This window comes from Rhinolophus sinicus, linkage group LG03 (genome assembly GCF_036562045.2).
Source record: "Rhinolophus sinicus isolate RSC01 linkage group LG03, ASM3656204v1, whole genome shotgun sequence".
Classification (NCBI taxonomy): Eukaryota; Metazoa; Chordata; class Mammalia; order Chiroptera; family Rhinolophidae; genus Rhinolophus; species Rhinolophus sinicus.
This window is the reverse complement of record NC_133753.1, coordinates 82,563,400-82,581,420: the sequence shown is the minus strand read 5'-3', so window position 1 is coordinate 82,581,420 and position 18,021 is coordinate 82,563,400. Positions and strand designations below refer to the sequence as shown.

At 36.5% G+C, this 18,021-nt stretch overlaps 1 protein-coding gene across 1 annotated transcript in view; it reads right to left on the bottom strand.

The window, feature by feature from the left end:
- LOC109457484 (mpv17-like protein 2) overlaps nucleotides 1–18,021 on the bottom strand; it is a 33,132-nt gene that overhangs the window by 422 nt on the left and 14,689 nt on the right. The window contains 4 exon segments of the mRNA XM_019750415.2: nucleotides 2–57; nucleotides 60–89; nucleotides 92–175; nucleotides 178–294. Of these exon segments, the coding sequence (XP_019605974.2) occupies nucleotides 2–57; nucleotides 60–89; nucleotides 92–175; nucleotides 178–294 (287 nt within the window).

Sequence of the window (18,021 nt, the reverse complement as noted above, 5' to 3'; positions counted from 1 at the left end):
GCTCTTCGAGGACCTTCCTGGGTACATTTGGGAAGCCACGCAGGCCGGACACTGGAAGTCCAGCCAGAGGTCGCAGTAGTGCAGAAGTGACCCATGATGCAGCTCATTGCAAACATGCTCTCTGAGAGCCACAGGTGGAACTTCTGGCCCTGGCAGGCACTGATCTCCCGCCAGGGCGCACACAGCCCCCGGCCCCCAGGACCACCCTGCAGTCCAGTGTGTTGGTGACCAGCAGCGCACGGCTTTCAACAGGGGCTGCCCCACCCGCCGCCCACAGGCCACCAGCACCATAGCCTCCAGTAAAGAAGACAAATATTTAAGAACTGCAATAAAACAAGAGAAGTGCTATAAATAGTAATGATAATAGCTAATTCTTTTTTGAGCACGTGTAGTGTGCCAGCACCGTATATATTTATTCAAGTAATCCTCACAGCAATCTATGAGATAGATACTAAAAAGATAAAGAGGTATATTTAAGATCTGTCTTCTAACAGATCTTAAATACACCTCACTCTGTCTGGGGAGGTCAGACATTTGAGCCAAGTCCTATAGGGTGTACATGTGGACAAGAGGGAGTGATGCATCAGCCGGTATAACATAAACTATGCCACAGGAACCTCAAATCCCCAAATCTTGATGGCTTATAATAACACAGATTTATAGTTCCTCACAAAACCTGACTTGATTTGGGGACTCTTCATGTGTCCTCACTCTGAGACCCAGACTGACAGAGCTTCCATCGTCTGAAGCATCATCAGTTGCTATAGCAAAAAAAGGGGGATGTGGTAAATCACACATTGGCTCTTCAAGTCTCTACCTATAAGTCCCATGTCATTTCTGCTCTGTTTTCATTTGCCAAAACAAATCACATGGTCACACCTCATTTTAATGGGGAAGTGAAGTGCCATCCTCTAGTATACTGTCATGCAGGTCTCTGGTCCCGCTCCCCGCACAAGAACGCAGGATATGGTGAGGCCAAAAAGGAACACCCACGGAGCCATAGATAGGGGAGTCATACCACTATATTCTCGCTGGCAGCTGGTGGAGACACAGGAATTAGGCTCCACACAGTGCGCAACCCGCCCACTGCTTCTTCACCAACCAACCAACAACCCCCTAGCCTAGTCACAGCAGTTGTATTAGTGGCTAATGTCTAACTGGTTACAGCTGATGGCCATCTACTCCCCGAACCAGCACCTTTCCACGTAAGGTCGAGAGCCTGGAAACTGCTGTCCTGGCTCTGTCCCCACATATACCTAGAAGTAAGAGAACAGGAACACTGGGGAATAAAATTAATATCTGTCAAGGGGTAGAGAAGATAAATAAATCATGAAGACTTTTAACACATTAGAAACTTTAGACTTCATCATTTAGAACACAGGAAGTTATTCAGGATTTTAAGTAGGAGAAATACTATCAAAAATTTCATTTAGAAAGACCATGTTAGCTGAAGCAAGAAAAAAAACGTTAGAAGGAAGAGCGTAAAGATAAGGGGATTGTACGAGTTTCCTATTGCTGGGTAAACAAGTTACCACAGACTTAACAGCTTAAAACAACACGTTTATTACCTAACAGTTTCTGTGGGTCAGAAATCTGGGCACAGCTTAGCTGAGTTCTCTGCGTCCAAGCCTCACCAAGTTGCAATGCAAGTGTCAGCTGGGTCATCAGAGACTCAAATGGGAGAGATACACTTCCAAGCTCCCTCATATTGTTGGCAGAATTCACTTTCTTGCCACTGTAAGACTGAGGGTTTTAGTTTCTTGTTTTAGTTTAGGCCACCCTCAGCTCCTAAAAAGTCACTCATAGTTCTTTGCCACATGGGCTCCTCCAACATGGCCACTGACTTTGTGACACTTTATTTATTCAAAGCCAGCAAGGGGGAGAGTCTCTCACCTCAGGGAAGGCCTCGACCCTCTTTTAAGCACTTTCAGCTGATTAAATCAGGCCCACCCAGGATAATCTTGATTATCAGCTGGTTTTCAAGGGAGGGGATTGTACAGGGCACCAACAACAGCAGGTGTGAATCATTGCATCCACCCTACAGTCTGAGCAGAACAGGAACCAAGTGAAAGGATATTTCAAGAGTCTGGGTGAAAAGTTACAAGATCCCAGACAAAGATTCAAAAATGTTTAGGAGATACAAATATGCCTTAGATATAATTTAATTGTATTAAACTTTAGATTGATCAGTTTAGTTCTTTATTTCCTTATCCATAGAACTGAACTCTGATAACACCCAAAGTAAGTATTTTTAAATGTTTTGACTTTTAAAAGAAAAGAGCCACAAATTTTTCAAATATCTGGATTATTCTAAGAACAAAAATAAAACAAAATATATGAATATCAGATTACCAAGCATTGAGTCCTATGCTACAACTCACACACAAAAACTAGTAATTACTTCATAGCAACACCAATAGGGTTTATATATAATTTTATGAGTTGAAAAATAAGGTACAGCATATAATTGATAAAATTTATGCTGTATTTCTACTCATACAGCTTATCAAAATAATTGTTTAAAAACATATATTTACACATAGGCGATTATTTTTAAAGGATAAAATAATTTAATGACTGTTGTGTAATTTAATGACTGTTGTGTGCCAAAAATATGTATACAAGTGGACACTTTGGTCAACATTGCTGAAGCGGTAGTTCGCCGTAGTCAGGTAGGTCGCCGTACCATCTTGCTGATGGTAACCACTGTGAGCACCTCTTGTAATTGCAGAAGTCAAACGTGACCTGTATTCGTCTTTTGTTATCGGTATATATAAGTATTACAATTTTAATACCATTTTACTTTCTTAAAATATGTATACTTTTTTTTTTGGTACCTTCTGTATAATTTGAAAACCCAACAAATGTAAGAATGTCAGCTGAGCCAAAGGCATTTGTCATGCAGGTTGTAATGTGGGGTCTCTGGTCCTGCTACCTGCATAAAAACGCAGGACATGCCAAAAAGGAACACCCACGGATCCATAGATAGGGGAGTTATACCACTATAGTCTCGCTGGCAGCTGGGTTGGAGAAACAGGAAACAAGAGACACATGATCCGCAACCCTCACTCTGCAGCTTGCTAGCTCAGCCACTATCTTCTTGCTAGCTCCCATTTTCTGCTAGCGTAGCCACAGCAGTTATATTAGTGACCAATGGCTCACTGGTTACAGCTGACAGCCAACTAGCCACAGCTGATCGCCATCCAATCACAGTTGATGGCCATTTACTACCTGAGCCAGCACCTTTCAAGGTGAGGGCAAGAGCCTAGAAACTGCACTCCTGGCTCTGTCCCCACAGCATTGCAGTCAGGGCTGAAAGACATTTAATAACTATCTCAGAAAGTGACAAATCACCTATCCCAATTGTCTCTAACTAGAAATGTCAGCCACATGTGCTCTTAATGAGCCATAAATATATATAATTGACTAAAGAGAAAAAAAAGGTAATGTCCATTGATGTCTGTGTGTCCATTTCCCTGTTTTACCTTTAGAGACCTCCTTAATGCCTGCATTTTTGAAATGCAACAAAAGTGACCAATACAATTATTTTGGATTCTACGTCAGCTACCATATAGTTAGGTTAAAATTAGAGGCAACTGGCAATTGAGGGAGACCAGTTCAGAATACATGCAAAACACATTGTAAAGAGATTGATTTTACATGTTTAGAACTAAAATGCACCAGTTGAAAAAGTTGTGGAATAATCTTTAAGTGAAGACTCAATCTCTGGTCTAGTGTTTAGTGAAGAATACAAACCAGGGGGATAAGACTCCCAAATTTTCAATGACCCTTAATGACAAATTTCATGGAAAATCTCTGCTATCCAGAATTTCCAGGGTTCCAGAACACTTACTGTGTAGAAGTATGTTTTGTATCCTGAGCTTCAAAAAATGTCATGTTATTTGCATCAAAGAAAAAAAAAATCCAGTTAATTATTTCATAGGAAATAAATCTAAAAGAAAGAAACTTTGCGTGTGCATGAGATTGCCAGGAACCCACCTAGCCAGATACCAGCTCAATGTACTGGCTTTTTAGAATGCTGTGACATGCACATTGCCTGCTGAGGATGTGAAAGGAGACGAGTCAGAAGATAACGAGTCAATTTCAGGTGTCTCACATTCTGTCAAAGTAAACATTGGAAAGTGTTTATCACTATTATTTATATAACATTGAAATAAAAAAGATTTTGAAATTTGTGCTCTATAATACTTGGCTAACTCTCCATAGATAATAAACAAAAGGTAATTACATGGGAATACTGTAGCATGTCACTCAAAGAGAATTATTTTTAAAAAGTGGTTTTATAAACTTTTGTGCCTCCCAAACTAACATTTTACATATAAAAATTAGCTCAAAAACATTCTAAGAATTTGTTCATCACAATCACAACTCATTCCTAGTTCAACAATGAAGAATGAATATAGCATCTTTAAAACAAAAAACTTTTAGACCTATAATTAACATAATTACAACAAACTGATTATATATAATTTGGCAAATTTTAACCTGTAAATAGCCGTGCAATCACCACCACAGTCTTTCCTCATTCCTGTTTGTATTCCCTCTTCCTGACCTTTCCTCCCAGGCAACCACAATCTACATTGCACTTCAGATTAGTTTGCATTTTCTAGAATTTGACACAAGTGGTACTATATGTGTCTTGCTTTTTTCACTTGGTATAATTATTTTGAGAATCATTTTGGTAGTTGTATGTGTCATTTTTTCTAATTTCTGAGTTGTATTCCACTGTATAAATATAACACAATTTTTTATCTCTTCACCTGTTGATGAATATCTAGGTTATTTCTAGTTTTTGGTTATTATAAATAAAGCTGCTAAGAGCATCCATGTACAAGTCCATGTACAAACATAAGCTTCCATTTCTCTTGGGTAGATACCTAGGAGCAAAATGACTGGGTCATATGTTAAGAGTATGTTTAACATTTTCAGAAACTGAAACTGTTTTCCTAAGTTGTACTCATTTACATTTACATTTCACATGTGAGTCTGGTTTCTCCATAATTCCTGAAAGGGTATATCGTTTTCATTTTAACCATTCTAAAAGTGTGTGGTGGGACTCATTACAATTTTGATTTGCATTTACTTCCTTAATGAATAATGTAGTTGAGCATCTTTTCATGTGTCTATTTACTATCTGTATATATTTTTGGTGATGTCTCCGTTCAAATCTTTTGCATGTTTATAAATTGGATTCTGTATCCTTTATTAGCTGTATGCTTTGCAAATATTTTCCCATCTGTGGCTTGTCTTTTCCTTTCTTATTGTGTCTCTGAAGAGCGGAAGGTTTTCATTTTAATGCAGTTGAGTTTATCAAGTTTTTATTTTGTAGATTGTGCTTTTGTTGTCATGTGTAAGAAATTGAAATCTTTGCCTAACCCAAAGTCAAAAAGATTTTCTTGTATATGTTCTTCTAGCAATTTTATAATTTCAGGTTTTACCTTAGATCTATAAGCCATCTTTATTTAATGTTTATATATACTACAAAGTATTGATCAAAGTTCATTTGTTTGCATGTAGATAAACAACTATTCCAGAATATTTATTAAAAAGATTTTTTTTCCTCCACTAAAAAGTATGGGTATATTTCAACTCTGTTACATTGATTTTTTTTGATTTTTTTTTTGGTGTGTAAGGGTGGGTAGTGCAATCTAGTTTTATTAATACACTTGGTCTGAAGTATTCAACTCGTTTCCTGATGGCCAGGTAGGACACTAACAGAGCTCCAACAATTCAGGTCCCAGAGAGGCCTGCCACCCACAAAGCTTTGATCTATTTATCCTGAGGCCAGTCTTGATTACTACAGCTTTATAATAAACATTGAACAAAGGTTGTATTAGTCCATGAACTTTGTTTCTTTTTAAAAATTGTTTTGGCTGTTCTATAGTCTTTGCATTTCTATATCAATTTTAAGATCAACTTATTAATTTCTATAAAAAGATATGCTAAAATTTCTATTGCATTGAATCTCTAGATCAATTTGGGGACACAACATCCTAACAATATTGAGTCTTGCTATCGATAACAGGATACATCTCTCCATTTATTTAGGCCTTTAATTTCTCTTAGTAATATTCTGCAGTTTCCAGTATATGGGTGTTGCACATCTTTCGTCAGATTTATCCCTAAGTATTTCATATCTTTGATGCTACATAAATAGTATTATTTATTTCAGTTTCTAATTGTCCATTACTAGTTTATAGAAATGCAATTGATTATAATATATTATATATAACATAATACTTATGATATATTATAACATAGTACAATCGAATATGTTATATTCTGCTACCTTGGTAATGTGACATTTAGTATCATTTTAGTAAAATCCACCAGATTTTCTGCATGGTCATCTGCCTAAAGAACAGTTTTAGTTCTTCCCTTCTAATTTGGAAGCCTTTTATTTCTTTCTCTTGTCTGATGCACTAGCTAGTACCTTCAATACAAGTGAGAACAGACATCCTTGCTTTATTCCTGATCTTAGAGGCAGTGCATTGAGACTTTGCCCATTAAGAATGATGTTAGCTCCAGATTTCTATTCCTGGTTTGCTGAGAGTTTTTATTAGCAATGGGTGTTGGATTTTGTCAAATGTTGTTCATGTATCTATGAGATAACCATATGGTTTTTCTTTTTTCTTTTGTTAATATGCTGATTCTTATTGATTTTTCAAGTGTTCAACCCATCTTATGCCTCTGAGATAAATTAACTCCATTGGTTACAATGTATGTTTCATATATATTGTTGGATATTATTTGCTAAAATTTTGTTTAGAACTTTTGCGTATATGTTCATGAGAAATATGAGTCTATAGTTTTCTTATTGGTGTGAGAGTAATCTGGGCTCACAGTATGAATTGAGAAGTATTCCTTCCTCTTCAATTTTCTGGAAGTGTTCATGTAGTATTGGTTTTGAAGACATGTGGGCCTGGAATTTTCTTTATGTAAAGGTTTTTAACTACCTTGAATATGCATTCAAAATCTTTAATAGATATATGGTTATTCAGGTAATCAATTTCTCTAGAATGAGGTTTAGTAGTTTGCACTTTCAGGGAATTTTTCCATTTCATTTATGTTGTTAAATTTATTGGCATAAAGTTGTTCATAATGGTTCCTTATTATCCTCTCAATAGTTGTAAAACCCATTGTGATTTCTTCTCTCATTCCTGTTATTGGTAATTTGTGTCTTGTCTCGTTTTATCTTGATCACGCTGACTAGAGGTTTATCTGGCTAGAGGTTAATCGATCTCTTCAAAGAACCAGATTTTGGTTTCATTGATTTTTCTCTATTATTTTTGTTTTCTTTTTCATTTATTCTACTCTTGTCTTTATTATTTCTTTTCTTCTGTTTACTTTAGGTATCATCTGCTCTTCTTTTTTCTAATTTTCTAAGGTGGAAGCTAATTTATTTGAGAATTTTCTTTTTTCTAATAACATAGGCACTTAGTGGTATAAATGTCTCACTTAGTACAGTTTTAGCAGCAATATCCCATACATTTTGATGTGTTGTGCTTTAATTTTAATCAGTTCAAAATCTTTTTTAATTTTTCTTTTGATTTCTTCTTTATCCCGTGGGTTATTTAGAATTTAGAAATGTGGTTTTTAGTTTCCAAATATTGGGGCATTTCTCAGAGATCTTTTGGTTATTGATTTTTAACTTAATACCATAGTAACAAGAGAAAATGTATTTTTATGACGTGAATACCTTTAAACTTATTAAGACATGTTCTATGCCCCCAAGATATGGTCTATCTTGGTAAATGGTCTGTGTGCATGTGAAAAGAATGTGCATTCTGCTGTTGTTGGATGGAGTCTTCTAAAAATGTCAAACAGATTAAGTTTGTTAATAGCATTATTTAAGTCTTTTACATTCTTGCTTATTTTCTGTCTTGCTTATTTTCTATCAGTCATTGAGAGACAAGTTTTAAAACCTCTGACTTTAAAACCTCTGTCTACTCCTTGATGCTTTATCTGCTTATGTTTATTGTATTTTTAATTTCTGTTAGATGCATAAATGTTTTGGATTGTTATGTCCTCTTGATAAATTGGCTCTTTTATCATTATGAAAGCACATTCTTCATCCTTGCTCATAGTCATTGTTCTGAAATCTACTTTGCTTGCTATTAGTAATCACTCCAGCTTTTATATGATTAGTATTAGCATGAAAATTTCTTTCTCCATTGTTATTTTTTTACCTATCTGTGTCTTTATTTGAAAGCATGTTTTGTAGGCAGCATATAATTGGTTTTGCTTGTTGATCCAATCTGATAATCTATGCCTTATAATTAGGGTATTCAGACCATTTACTTTAATGCCATCATTAGTATGGTTATGTTAAAATTGATCATATTACTACTTTTTCTATATGTTTCCTTCCATTCTTTTCCATTTTTCTTTTTTCTGCCTTCTTTTGGATTGAATAAAATAAATGTTTTGCTGGGCAAAGAATCGTAAATTGACAATTTTTCCTTCACTACTTGAAAGAGGTTGTTTACTATTTTATCACTTGTATTGTTTCATATGAGCAATCTACTGTCATCATCTTTATTCCTCTGTATGTAACATGTATGTATGTGGTAGGCAGAAAAATCACCCATACCTGATTTAGATGAGATTTACAACTCTTGAGCTAATAAGGTTTAGATGAGGTTTTTAAACTTTGTGTTGATGTTATAATTAGGGATCTTGGGATGAGATGAATGTATTTTTACATATGGGACATGTGTAGGGTATACTTAGGGACCAGAAGATGGACTATGCTAGGCAGAATCATGGCCCTCAAATATGTTCATGCCCTAATACCCTGAAATTGTGAATATGTTAGGTTATATGGCAAAGGGTAATTAAAGTTATAGATAGAATTAAGTTTGCTAATCAAATGACCTTAAAATAGGGAGGTTATCCTGAATTGTCTAGGTGGGTCCAACATAATCACATGGGTCTTTCAAAGTGGAAGCCGGATCAGAGAGATGCTTATGTATTGATTTTGAAGATGGCAGGAGGGGCCATGATCCAAGGAATGTGGATGGTCTCTAGCAGCTAGAACAGAATTTTTTCCTAGAACTTCCAGAAGAATACAGCCCTGCTGAAACCTTGATTTTAGCCAAGTAAGACCCATGTCAGACTTCTGACATACAGAATTATAAGATAATAAATTTGTGTTGTTTTAAGCCTCGAAAGTTTGATGTAATTTGTTACAGAAGCTATAGAAATCTAATACAGTGTCTTCTTTCTTCTCTGGCTGTCTTTAAGATTTTCATTTTATCGCTGATAGATAGTATCATTACATGCCACACATGTATTCCCATCTTTTCCCCAGAAAGACACTGTATTTCCTGTAATAGGAAATACAAATTTAAAAAAATTTTGTTCTGTTAGGGGAAAAGCAATAGCTGGAAAAAAAGGGCAAGAGAAAGTTTTACAATGTGTAGTTGGGTTATTTTTACAAAACACTTTCTATTGAAGATAGACCTTAAAAAAAATATTGCTTGTTTCTTAGTTAACTGTAGGCAATATCAACAACATTTTTAGAATTATTATACATTGTTATCAAAGTCTTAAGACCTCGAAATAAAGGGGAAAAGTATACATTAAAGTTGTTCCATGGGGGAATAGTGTTCACAAATCAGTAACATAAATGTTTTTATATGTACCAGTGAAAGACATAAAGCAGGATATTTTATCTTAACCTGACCTAATAAGTTCATTTCAAGAAAAATGCTTTAATAATGTCATGTTTTAATCCAACTAAATTCTATACTCTATCAGGATTACAGAATTATATCGGGCTTTTAAATGTCCTTTCTTCTCAGAGTGCTTTTATATATAATGGCTTTAAATGTCACAATGGTTCCAAGAATTTCACCAAGAGGCAATAAGTATTCTCAAATAAAGCCAATTCCCCACCCCATCCCCAAACGCTGACTTTGGTTAGACTTAGGTAAACTCCTTGTTTTCTAATTAAGATATTTTTAAGTGAAAAAGGGTAAAAGGTTAAGAGAAGGTATTCAGCCGTGTAGGTACCAAACAACTGAATTTTGGCAAAGCAAGTTCATAATTTTCAAACAATTTAAGGTAAGCTATTTCCATGAAAAAAAGAAAGAAAGAAATCTTTTAAACTTTTAAAAAATTACACAAGTAATGTGTGTTAATTTAAAAAAAAGAAAATCAGAAGAAACGGACAAATACATGAACCCTTAATCTCACTGCCCGGGATAACCTCTATTAACATGTCAGTGTACATCTGTTGAGCTGGTATTTTCTGCTTGCCCTGTAGATCCACTCTCAAGCCTGTTCAGCCTGCTCTGTGCTTTTAGAAACTGATCTATACGGACTAGATCAAAGAATCCCTTTGCAGTCTGACTTCTGGTTAAGCTCAGTGAATGAAGAACACTGTTAAGAGAGTAGGGGGAGGAAGGAAAGAGAGGCCAAGATATTCATTTCCCAGCAACTACAATGTAGAGTTGCTATGGGAAGGCTGCATTCTTTTAGCAAAAGCGATAAATCCTATAAAAAGGCCATCTCCACATAGCTCTCCCTGCCTAACAGCCCTTCCGTTAGCCGCTTCAAATGGGCCTAGAGGTAGTAAGCACATTCTATCCTCCACACCCTTAACAGCTCTGGGTTCTGTACTATTCCTTTTTGTTTCTCTACATCCTGCCTACATCTTGTAAATAATTCCTATACTGAGCTCCGCTCAAATTACTCAAGTTGAGTGTGCCATATATATCCTGCTGCTACCTTAACTAACCCCTGTCTAGATTTCTAAGTTTTTAAGTAAATTTTATGTATCTGTACACACACACACACACACACACACACACACACACTGGTATATAAACACCCACATACACACACATTCATGTTTTTACAAAATACCTGCATAATTTGCCCACTATTGTATAGGTATGTCCAAATCTATACAAATTACTATTATTCAAAATTTACATTATTTTCAATTTTTTCTATTCTAAACAATGATGCAATGAATATCTATGCACATACATATATATTTGCCCTTTTATCTATGTTATTATCATAGGAAACATTCTTAGCAGCAGCATTTCTGGAACAAAGGTATATGCATATTTAAGGCTTGTGATATTGCCAAATACCCTTAATGATACAGGCCATAATGATATACACCTCCCCATGCAGTATACAAGAATGCCCATATGCCCATTATCTCACCCACTCACTAACACTCTACCAAAACATTTTTGCAGAAAGAAAATTAACCTCTTCAGTTCTTTTTTATTCATACCACTTAGCACTGTGCAGTGAAGCTATACCCAAAGCTACTAAGTGGCTATTTGGATAACACTTCAAACATCAGTTCTTAATTCCATTTTCAGAAATCATAAAATAGAGTTTTCTGACATCTTCTCTCTACATAACTCCTCTCCATAAGTACAACCCTTTAACCCTTAAAATATAATATGTAAAAATTTTTCCATTGATTCTTTGGGAGTGGCAAAACGTACACATGTAAGTCCTAAACTAAAGAAACTAGGGCAAATTTAATAAAATCTCTAGTTTCTTTTACAGAGTATAAAAGAACATTATTGTACATTAAGATGTAAGTTTTAGATCAATGAAACACTACAGAGCCCAGAAATAAACCTATGCATATTTGGTCAATTAATTTATGACAAAGGAGCCAAGAATACAGAATGGGGAAAGGACAGTCTCTTCAATAAATGGTGTTGGGAAAACGAGACAGCAACATGCAAAAAAAAATGAAACTGGACCCCTATCTTATACCATATACAAAAATCAACTCAAAATGCATTAAAGACTTGAGCATAACACCTGAAACCATAAAATTCCTAGAAGAAAACACAGGCAGGGAGCTACTTGACGTCAGTCTTGGCAATGATTTTTTGGATTTGACTCCAAAAATAAAGGCAACAAAAGCAAAAATAAATAAGTGGGACATCAAACTAAAAAGCTTCTTCATAGCAAAGGAAATCATCAACAAGATGAAAAGGCAACCTACAAAAAGGGAGAAAATATTTGTAACTCACATATCTGATAAGGGGTTAATATCCAAAATATAAAAAGAATGCATACAACTCAATAGCAGCAGTGGAAGAGGAAGAGGATGAGGAAGAGAAAGAGGAAGAAGGAAGAAGAGGAGGAGGAGGAGGAGGAGGAGGAGGAGGAGGAGGAGCAGAAGCAGAAGAGAAGCAGAAGAGAAGCAGAAGAAGCAGAAGAAGCAGAAGAAGAAGAAGAAGAAGAAGAAGAAGAAGAAGAAGAAGAAGAGGAACCTGATTTTAAAATAGGCAAAGGATCTGAATAGACATTATGAAAAACAATATGGAGATTCCTCAAAATTAAAAAATAAAATTAGCATATGGGATAAATAGAATTACTGGATCATATGCTAAAAATAAAATTAGCATATGATCCAGTAATTCCATATGATCCAGTAATTCTATTTATCCCAAAGAAATGAAATTACTATCTCAAAAACATATCTGCACCCTTATGTTCATTGCAGCATTATTTACAATAACCAAGATATGAAAACAACCTAAGTATTCATTGATGGATGAATGGATACAGAAAATGTGGTATATATATGCAGTGGAATATTATGCAGCCAAAAAAATGAAGGAAATCTTGCTATGTGCGATAACATGGATGGGCCTTGATGACATTAATCTAAGTGAAATAAGTCAGACAGAGAAAAACAAATACTATATAATCTCACTTACATGTGGGGTCTTAAAAATAAAAAAGAGTTCATAGATGCAGAGAACAGATTGGTGGTTGCCAGAAGTGAGGGGTTGGAGATGGGTAAAATGCGTGAAGGTAGTCAAAGGTACAAACTTCTAGTTATAAAATAAATAAGCCCTGGGGATGTAATGTATAGCATGGTGACTATACTTAATATCATATTGTATACAGATTTGAAAGTTGCTAAGAGAGTAGATCTTAAAACTTTTCATCACAGGGAAAAAATGTAACTACGTGTAATAGATGTTAACTAGACTTATTATGGTGATCATTTCACAATATATACATATATGAAATCATTAAATTTTACACCTGAAACTAATATAATGTTACATGTCAATTATATCTTAATTTAAAATAAAGATTTAAGTTAATCCTATGAAAATGGATTGAATCCCATGGTTGTGAAAGACATTAGAGTCCCTAAAGGTGGCCTAAAAATAGTGGAAATTAAAAGTAACTCTAAGAACAGTTTTTCTGAGGAGGATAAATGAAAACAAACAAACCTCTAGCTAATCAAGAAAAAAGAAAAAATATGTTCAGAAAGAAATAAAATTGGGGTTATCACCATAGATATGGAAGGTTTTTTCTTTACAAAATACTATCTACAACTCTAAGCTAAAAATTTTTAAATATAGAATTTACTAAAAAAAGTTAAAATGATAAGTATTGCTTTATCAGATCAATATCCATGAAAGGAATGGAAAATGTCAAATAAGGCAGAAGAGACTACATATTAAGAGCACAGCCCTAAATTCCATTGTCCCATTGTCCTTCCAACACTGGGTAAGACCAACTCTGTATTTTCTTCAACTGTCTTCTGAGGTTTGCTGGAGAAAAAAATCACAGTCCAGTAGGTGAATATAGTTTTATGGTCAATTTAACCTCAAATGAGTTCTCAGCACTGAAAAGAAACTACAGGTTAATATCTTTTTATTTGTGTTACTTTTTTTATTCTCCACATCTCTGTAACATAGATAAAATCTTCTCTATTCTTTTCAAACTTCTGAATTCTCTCTCTCTGTCTCTCTATCTCTCTGTGAGGACAGAGCCCCAGAAAGCAGTTTCCAGGCTCTCGGCCTCACAGAGAAAGGTGCTGGCTCAGGTAGTAAATGGCCATCAACTGTGATTGCATGGCCAACAGCTGTGGCTAGTTGGCCGTCAGCTGTAAACAGTGAACCATTGGCCACTAATATAACTGCTGTGGCTACACTAGCAGAAAAAATGGGGGCTAGCAAGAGGATGGTGGCTGAGCCTGCAAGCGGCGCAGTGAGGGTTGAGAATTGTGTGGCTCCTGTTTCCTGTTTCTCCAATCCAGCTGCCAGCGACAGTATAGTGGTATGACTCCCCTACCTATGGCTCCGTGGGTGTTCCTTTTTGGCCTCACCATGTCCTGCGTTCTTATGTGGGGAGCAGGAGCTGAGACCCCGCCGGATGCCCTGCACGACACTCTCTCTGTCTCTCTGTCTCTCTGTCTCTGTCTCTCTGTCTCTCTCTCTGTCTCTCTCTCTCTCTCTCTCTCTCTCTCTCTCTCACACACACACACACACACACACACACACACACTCACACACACCCTCCCAGCCCTGCCAAATAACTCAGCAGGCAATCTGAGAAAAATCAGACTTGTTTTCATGAAGAAACAAAAGCTATCAGAAGGATCTCCTTGAATTCCTGCCCCTAGAACAATAACACAAACCTATATATATATATACGACTATTCTTTTTTTTCCCCCTTCTGTTTCAGAGGAATAAGTAGCCAACACTTATGACTTATCAAGTACCTTACTCTGTCTTACATCTTCAAACTGCCTCTCTTTACTGGCTTCTTTCATTAGCCTTCCAACATCACCCTTCCTACAAGCTCCTTCTTTTTCTGTTCTTCATTTTCTCAGTTCCCTTTCATTTCACAACCCACCACATTCTGGCTATTAGTTCTAACAAAACTCCCCTTGTCCAATTCATCACTGACCTCCATATTGTTCACTCCAATCAACACTTTTCAGTTCTTCACTTGCTTGTTCCCTGGAGACTGTTGACCATACTCTTCTCACCTCCTGCCTAATAAATAGGCAGGTGTGTTTTTTTCTACTTAGCTCATCTCTATGGATTCAATTTCCACGTTATAATAAAATTTGTAATAATGTATTGCTTCACTTAATTAATCAGTAGCACCAGATAGAAAGTTCAAATCCTGCCAAAGGAGTCTCCTTTCTGCCCCTGTGCCCTAGTCCTCCAGTTTCCTTACCCAGGAGTCATGTGCTGCAAGCACTGTGTGAGCCTAGAGCTACAGAGGGCTGCCTTTCCCACCTTAAAAATCTTTGCTTGCTCAAGAGTGAAGGCTGACATCACATACAGCCATTATATTTCCACTGTCTCTATTCCTTATGCTGTACTCCACTTCTTGTGAATATATATATATATATATATATATATATATATATATATATGTATATGTATATGTATATGTATATGTATATGTATATATATATATATATATATATATATATATATATATATATATATAATATATGTAAAATTATAGTTGACATTCATTATTATTCAGCTTCAGCTTCAGGTGTACAGGGCAGTGATCAGGCATCTACACCATCCCTGAAGTGGAAGGGGGTTATCACTTTGTGAGGGGTATAAATGTCTAACTATTACATTGTTTTGTATACCTGAAACTAATAATAAAATAAAATAAAAAGGGCAGTGATTTTAAATTGTGGAATGAATCAAAGGTCAAATTTATTCAATCTGTTTTTCACTTGCTAGCAGCCAAGATTTGAATATTACTCCCAGGTCTCCGCATTGCTTTCTTTTGCTAGTGAGATTAAAATTAATAATAAATAAAGCTAAGTTGAACTAAACTGGGAGAAAAAAAGAGTGAAGGCTGCACAAAAGAAACAAAACTGAGAGATAGACAGGAGCAGGTTCCTGATGTCATTGTTTGAATACAAGGTCTGACATTTAAGTTTGTGAACTCATCCTAGAAAAAGTGCTCCATACCTCATTGCTGAATATCACTATGGTCACCTTCGAAGTACTCCCCTTGGGAAGCTATGCACCTATGCCAGTGCCTAATCCACCCTTCAATGCAATTTTGGAACTCTTTCTCTGGAATGGCCATCAGAGCTGTTGTCGTATTATCCTTCATATCCTGAATGTCATCAAAATGTCTTTCCTTCAATATTTCCTTTATTTTCAGGTAAAGAAAGAAGTCGTTGTGGGGCAGATCAGGTGAGTAGGGAGGGTGTTCCAATACAGTGATTTGTTTACTGGCTAAAAACTCCCTCACAGACAGTGTTGTGTGAGCTGGTGCATTGTCGTGGTGCAAGAGTCATGAATTGTTGATGAAAAGTTCAGATCGTTTTCATCTAACTCTTTTATGCAGCCTTTTCATCACTTCTAAATAGTAAACTAGGTTAACTGTTTGCCAGTTGGTACAAATTCCTAATGAATAATCCCTCTGATATCAAAAAAGTTTAGCAACATCGTTGCAACAAGTTTGCAAACTTAATTGTCTATATGTGGATCTAATTGACTCTGAAGCCTACTCAGGCTTCAAATCTTCAAAATCTCTGAACTTTTCTAGCAATGAGAAAGCATAAATTCCCTTTTTGGCAAAGCTATCTTGAATTGTGTTTCTGTAATTTGTAATTAAACCAGTCCTGTCTAATGCTGAGGGAATAGGTTTTAGAGATTTTTTAGGACACAAAATTGACAGGGTTTCATTATCAATTGGATATGGAAAGCCTAATTTTCCAAATGTAGATGTAGACCTGGAGGAGGTTGGATAGGGTCCTAGACCCATGTCTGGCAAGAAGGAGTTCACATTTCGCAAAGTTGCCACATGTGAGTGTGAGGAAAGGTGAAGCTCAGAAATAAGTTAAGGGTCCAAAAGCTGGTAATTTTGGTGGATGGTCAAAAATAAGCCAAACTCTAGGAATCAGACATTAGGGAGTCCACGGACTCTTAATCTTGAGGAGGCCTCAGGTTGGGAAATAGATCAGTTTAGCTAACGGAATCTGAGATATTAATTGCCAATAAAAAGTTAAAGATCTAAAAATAAAGATATCAGAGTTACACTGGATAAGTGATTACCAAGATATGACAATCAATGCAAGTAAACACCTACATGAAATAGAAAAAAGGGAAAGAAAGTAAGTTAGGTGGAACAAGACTGATACTAGCAACCAAAGCCTTAAAATTACCTTAGAAGAACAATGAGTTTGTTCTTTGGCTTCTTTTGCAGTTATTACTGACAGAAGGTAGCTCTGGGCACAAAGGACTGTATAAAAAATAGCTGTCGCTAATGTTAAGTGACTGTGATATAATCAATCTCCTTAAGGCTAAAATAAGTTTAGGACAATTAGATATATTGAGGTGTTCTTATGAAAAAAAATTAAGTAAATAGAAAGCATAGAAAATCAAAGAAAATTACAACTGAAAGATCATGCATATTCTGAAAAATAAAGGTAAACCAAGGAGGAGACACTGAAGTTGAAAAGATTGTGGGCAAGGAGAGAGATCCAAGATGGTAGAGTGGATAAACACTACCTACTTCCTTCCATGAACACATTAAAATTACAACTAAATTACAGAACAATCAACCTGGAGAATCATTTGAAGTTTACCTGAACAGAAGTTTGATAACCAAGGATATAAAGCAGAAGCCACATCGTGACTGGTAGGAGGGGCAGAGATGCAGAACAGGCTGGCCTCAAACCTCCGTGTGGTGGTTGAGTGTCAGGAGGGATATCTCGGCAATGGAGATACCTGCATTAAAAACAAGAGACCCCAGCCCCACATGAGGCTCCCCAGCCCAGAGTACTGGTGCTGGGAAGAGGAGCCCCCAGAACATTTGGCTGTGAAAAACAGTGGGGATTCCAACCAGCCAGGTGGGATGAAAGGCTGTGAGAAACCAAGACATTCCCTTAAAGGGCCTGTGCACAGACTCACTTGCTCGCAGGCACTCACCCTGGACTCCAGTGGAGGTCTGGTGACTTGCGGGGTGTCAGAGGCATACAGGGGGCAGACTGAGGTGTGTGACTTCGAGGCGAGGGCTGAAGGACAGTCACAATTTTCCATGTGTGGCGTCCCTCTCCTGTGCAGCCAGCAGGCCAGCACCATCTTTCCTGTGTTGGGCCCACCGCCCACAGGCCAAATCTGAATCTGGACCAGTCTGCTCAGCTCCACTGCTCCACCCTGCTGACCACTGGGATACTGCCCTACACAACTCCCCCAAAACCAGAGGCACTT